This window comes from Corvus hawaiiensis, chromosome 10 (assembly GCF_020740725.1).
Source record: "Corvus hawaiiensis isolate bCorHaw1 chromosome 10, bCorHaw1.pri.cur, whole genome shotgun sequence".
NCBI lineage: Eukaryota > Metazoa > Chordata > Aves > Passeriformes > Corvidae > Corvus > Corvus hawaiiensis.
Window position 1 is genome coordinate 18,511,782 of NC_063222.1, and position 5,864 is coordinate 18,517,645.

Here is a 5,864-nt window from a genome sequence, read left to right on the forward strand (position 1 = left end):
GAGCTTGTGCCCTGTGGCTTTTATTCCAAGAGGAACACGGTCAAGACTGGTTGCTGATGTCTGCCATGCACGCCTGCACTCCCAGGAGAATCCTCACACCATCCCTCACTCTGACAGCTGCTCAGCCATGGCCTGTGCAGCCTCTTGGGCTGAGACAGACCCTGAGCAGCCCTGAATACAAATCACAAAAAAAAGGGCACAACAGAGGAGATCCTGCCTTCAATTATTTATAGCCTTAGCACATCACTGAAGATGGGGGTAGTGGCAGGAGGAGAGGGCAGCAACCTGTTTGCTGAGAATAGCAATTAAGTCTGAGTTCAATTGACACGAGGAAAAAAAAATGAGGTATGTGACTTTTGCTTAAAAAGGGATGAAAAATCAGCCCATCCCCACTAGCTGTTGGACTGAGAGAGCGCGTTCTCACAGCAGAGGCTCTGCAGTGAGCTCAGATATGAGCTGAGGCAGGGACAAAACTCTGCCGGGCATCTCTGCATCAGAGACTGTGAGAATCTAGACTCTGAAGAGAGCTTAAAATCATGGGGAATGTTTCCTCCAATGTGCCTGGATCCAGGGCTGAGCTGGGTTATTGATCCCTATTTTCCTATGGCACAGAACTGAAAAACAGCACCAGGCTCCTCTGCGTTGATGGCAGGCAGGAGGGCAGTGGGTCTGGCTCACTCACAGGTCTGCTAACACATCCAGAGACATCGCAGGAGTAAAGGAGATGAGAGAGAAAAAGCGAAACAAAGGCCTGGTCCCCTGAGCATTAAACCATCATTTGTAGGATGTGAGCCTAGACAGCCCTGGGGCACATTAAAAAATACTGCTGCCCTTTAATAGATCACTGGTAAATACAGACTCTCCCCACCTCCCGTCGATAGCTCTGCCGGGAAATCCCCGACCCAGCCCAGCCCTCGCCCCCTGCTCACGAAGCTGCCGCTGCCGAGTGCCAGCCCCGAGCACCCCACGGGCACTGCAGTGGCTGCAGGGTGGGCTGGGAACAGGCAGCCGAGGAGAAAAGTGACAGCAACAATGGGCTTTGCATTTTCTGGCACCTCGCAACCTGCCAGAGTGGTGAGAGGTTCTCTCCAGGGAGACAGGCGCAGAGACAGCTATTTATCAGGCTGGCTGTGGTGAAAAGCCAGCAAAACATCCCTGGGTGAAGTTTTGCTGTCCCTGGCTGCGAGTGCCAGGCGTGAGCTGAGAGTTGGCTGTTGCAGAGCCCAATCTCAAACAGACCAGGGGGGACAACCAGGACCTGCAAAGAACCCGCAGAGAGAACATCCTTCTTCCCTCATCCCCTGGGATGGACTCACTGTTCCCATGCCAGCTGGGGGCCTGACCTGGCCAGGAGTGCTTGCTCTGGACCCCAAAAGTGCCAAGAACCACAGAAAGCAGAATTTTGAGGGCAGTTGGCTATGAAAGTAGCAATGGGAACAACTGCATGTTGGACAGGGGTATCCTGGAAAGGACCCCAAAAATGAGGCCATGGCTGAGAAGCCCATGTATGCACAGGTGGCTCTGAGTACTGGGGAGGGGATGAAGGGGCTGCATGAGGGAGGGGACATGCTTGCACAGGGTGAGGACACAGGCAGGCAAGAAGGCAGCAGTGAGGAGGGGACCAGGGGAAAAGGAGCATATTCACACAAGGCCATGGATGGGGGAGCACAGCGGGCATGTAAAAGACTTGCAGGGGAGCAAGACGTGGATCTGCCCTTGCAAAGGAGCAGAGAGACTCAAGCAGGAAATAAGGACCCCTGCAGGGATGTAGTCTCCACCAGAGTTGGCATCTCAGGCAGAGACGAGGGAGTTCCCAGTCAGCAGCTGGGTGGTTGGGAATGCTGCAGACAGCCCAGACATGATGACTGGGGCTGGGAAAACCTCAGCATGGAAAGAAGAGGGCTATGGGCAATGGCAGCAAGAAACTTGGCCGTATCTCTGCTTCATGACATAACGCCGGCAGGGAGAGGGCGGGCTGCTCCCAGCACAGGAGGGAAGGGAGCTGGTCCAGGCTGCAGGATCAGCCTCATCAGAGCTCAGCCCCGGCAGAGCCCCAGCAGAGACACTTATCAGAGCCACTCATCCACAGACCAATCCCGCACCCACGTGAGATGGGCTTTGGGGGGACCATGCTACAGGGAAGCAGCTGGCCACAGAAATAGGAGGGAGGGCATCCCCCATGGGGGGAATGCTGTCCCGACCCAGTGCTGGCGGGTCACTGGTCCCAGTGGTTCCCAGCGCAGTGCCGGAGATCTGCAGCTCCATCTGGTGGCTCCGTGGCCAGGGCTGCTGAGGCTGCAGAGAGAAGGTGCTGGTGAAGGGAAGAGTTGGTGGGGTAAAAGCAGGTTAGAGCACTTTAAAAAACCAAATCCACATGGCGTCTGGACCACACAGAGTTTTCTTGTTATGTTCATTTTTTTTTTAAACAATAGCCTGCAGGTTGCATATATGAAAATACAGAAGAATCTTACAGTAGCAGAAGAAGTAGCATAAAGGGCCCTTCAGGATACAGCAGGGAGGAAAGAACAGCAGCTGGGAAGCTGCACGGACAGAGATTGATGCTGTGTGAGCCACAGTGGGTCTGGTTATTGTTTATCCTTCAGCCCATCATTCTTCCACTAATTCAGTCGTGAAATCTTTGCTATCATACCCATCTTCAGCATCAAAACATTTGCAAAGTCAGGAGAGAATGGATACAGATGCCTCAGTGGTTCTGCAGGTCTGTTCATTTTCAGACTAATTTTACAGACAGGCCTAAAACCAATTTCAGTACCCGAAGTAGTTTAGGGGTTGTTCAATTCAGCTCTCGCTACTCAGGTAAGCAGCAGGTCCCTTGGTGTCTGTGTTTCAGCTCCTCCACCACACAGGCAGTGCATGAATCCCAGAGAAAACAGCAGAGAAGAGGGAGCCATGAATGTGCTGGAAACCCCCACTTCATCCCAGCTACCAGCATCCTAGCACAGCAGGTGCCTGGGGCCACTAAAGCAGTGTAAGTTGGGAAGTTGGAGTTAACAGAAGTCACTCATCAGCCAGGACCACTGGCCAGCATCTCTGTGAAAGGTATCAAATGAAAACAAAAACTATGATGAGAATGGCACAAGGACACCAAGGGGTGCTGTCTCCCAAATTGTTCCTAAACCCATCCAGGGCTCAGCAGTGAGCTGGTGACTGCATGCTCGTCACTGGCACCTTGTTTCGCCAGGGAATGGCTGCATCTCCTGGATTCTCCTGTGGGCCCATGGAGGTGGATTTCCCATGGCATCTCTGGTGTCCCCAGTGCATCCCCCAGTGCACTCCCAGGTGACAGCCCTCACAATGGTCTCTCTCACACGGCACATCATGCCCCCCCACCCCCACTTGCTCACCCCAGGATCCCAGAGAAGACAGACTTTGGTAACCATGGTTGTATTCGAGGCTTGTGATGTACAGGCTACAAGCTATTTCAAGTTTTTTCAAGTTGCTGTGGCTTAAGCCCAGCCAGCAGCTAAGTACAGCACAGCCTCTCACTCAGTCCAACCACCCTTCCCCAGTGGGATGTGGAGGAGAATCAGAAAAGGGTAAAGTCTGTGAGTTAAGAACATTTCAATAATTGAAACAAAGTAAATATTAATAATAATAACAGTCATAAACGGAGAGATAAAGAGAGAGAGACATAAAACTCAATAAAGACAAGAGATGCACACTACAGTTGTTCACCACTGGTTTACCGAAGTCCAGCCCATCCCCCAGGAGCAGGAGGCCCCTCCCAGCCAACTCCCTCTATGTATCCACTGAGCAGGATGTTCCATGGTATGGAATGTCCCTTGGGCCAGTTCTAGTCAGCTGTCCTGGCCATGCTCCCTCCCAGCTCCTTGTGCACCTGCTCCACTGGCAGAGCACGGGAAGCAGAAAAATCCTTCACTTAAAACAAGCACTACTTGCAACAACTAAAACATCAGTGTGTTATCAACGTTATTATTCCCATACTAAATCCAAATTACAATGCTGTAACAGCTAAAAAGAAGAAAATTATCTCCATCCCAGCTGAAACCAGGACACAAGCACTTACAAACCAACTTCACCTTGTTTTTCTGGGCCAAAGTCATGGCCACAGGACATCCTGTCCCCACGTGTAAGTTCTGCAGGAGCCCAGCTCCCCTGCAGGGAAGGTAAGAGTCAGGATGTCAGGCTGCATGGGGACAACAGGTTCCCTCCCAACCTTATGACACCCACCAGGTCCCTAAAGCCCTGCAGGGTGAAGTAGCAGAAGGCAAGAGTCTGCATCTTCCCTTTTGCCCAGACCCTGCAGCCCAATATTTGCAATTTCCTCATAATTGGGGCATAGACTTTGGACTTGCTGCTGCAGCCTTCTTGCACTTGCCAAGTTTGGGCACCCTTTGCCCCCACTGCAGGGAACTCAGACAGCTGGCCAAAGACAGGGCAGACTGGAGATGTGCCTCCCTGGAAGCAGAGCTCAGCTGGTGGATAAAAACAACCCCCAGCTTCCCTCCGGGCTGCCCACACACACACACACCTAGAAAAGGCTTTTGAGAAATTAAAAAGCACAAATGCACCCTTGGGCTGAGGAAAAAGGGCTTGTTTTATTCTTGCAAGTAATAAACCTCCTCCTGTGCGTGGGGTAGCTGAGAGATTCATCTTCATATAGAATATGTCCCATAAGAAACCATCAGACCCATCAGTTTTCCAGAGGCTGTGGGACAAGGTGCCTGGCTGAGGCATCCTGATGTGTTCCCGTGCCACCAGGAGCTGGGGAAGCCTCACTGAGCCGAGAGCAAGGGCTGACCTTGGGTAGCCAATTTTCCAGGCACTCCATCAGCTTCCCTAGCCATCACCCCAGTTCCTCTTCACGATCCCCAGGCCCCTCTACATCACGGTCAAATAAAGCACAACGAAGATGATCAGTGCCAAAACACAGAGCAAAGAGCTGCCGATGCAGAAGCAGCGTTTCCAGGGGAAGCTGCTATTGGAGGGTGAGGGGTGGTGGGTCGCGGCTGCATGGGGCCTTAAGCCCTGGTGTTTCAGGGTCTGAGAGGTCCTGGACACACTTGCATTCCCGGCAACCCGTGCCGGGGCTGGCTGCAACCCAGTGCAATGGGTCCTGGCCTTGCCCACACCAGTCAAGGGTTCACAGTCATCTGATCCCAGGAATGATTCCAGGGCTGACTGCAGCTCAGTGTGAGGGGTCCTGGCCTTGCCCACACCAGTCAAGGACTTCCAGTCATCTGATCCCAGGGATGATTCCAGGGATGACTGCAGCTCAGCGCGATGGGTCCTGGCCTTGCCCACACCAGTCAAGGGTTCGCAGTCATCTGATCCCAGGGATGATTCCAGGGATGACTGTGGCTCAGTGCGATGGGTCCTGGCCTCCCTCACGTTTGCCAAGGACTTCCAGACACCTGCTGCCCAGCCCAGCCATGACTCGGTGCTGTGCATCGTGGCCTTGTCCTCATCCATCAAGGGCTTCCAGGCATCCGGTGCCAGGGCCCGCCATGACCTGTTACAAATGCCCAGCTGGCAGGCCTCGCAGTGGGCACTGTCGTGTGGGCCTGTCACCGGTGTATCCACCACAATTTCCAGGAGGTCAGAGGGCTGGACAGGCTTATTGTAGAAATACTGGAGGATCTTTATCACCAGGTTGTGCAGAATCATCTCCAAAGTCTCCAGGCTGAAGTCAGGATCCTCCAGCCGGGGGTTGGGGCAGTGCCTGCATTTCTGGCGAAAGATCCGCATCAATACCGTGCCCCAGCCTTGGCAGTGGCACATGTGGAACAGGATGTGCACTTTGGCAGAAGACCACTCATGAAAGCACTGGGAGCACTGAAACCTGTCAGGGCAAAGAGGAGACCAGCTCATGCCAGGCTCCC

General features: G+C 53.2%; 1 protein-coding gene across 1 annotated transcript; it reads right to left on the reverse strand.

Moving 5' to 3' along the window:
* Positions 1–4,580: 4,580 nt before the first annotated feature.
* On the reverse strand, positions 4,581–5,864 carry LOC125331052. The gene has a single exon (XM_048314919.1). The coding sequence runs from the start codon at positions 5,851–5,853 to the stop codon at positions 4,864–4,866; it is 990 nt and encodes a 329-aa protein (XP_048170876.1). The 5' UTR covers positions 5,854–5,864; the 3' UTR covers positions 4,581–4,863.

Bases quoted from the DNA above. Each gene is read 5' to 3' on its own strand.
- LOC125331052 (XM_048314919.1), bottom strand. From the start codon at position 5,853: ATGAGCTGGTCTCCTCTTTGCCCTGACAGGTTTCAGTGCTCCCAGTGC.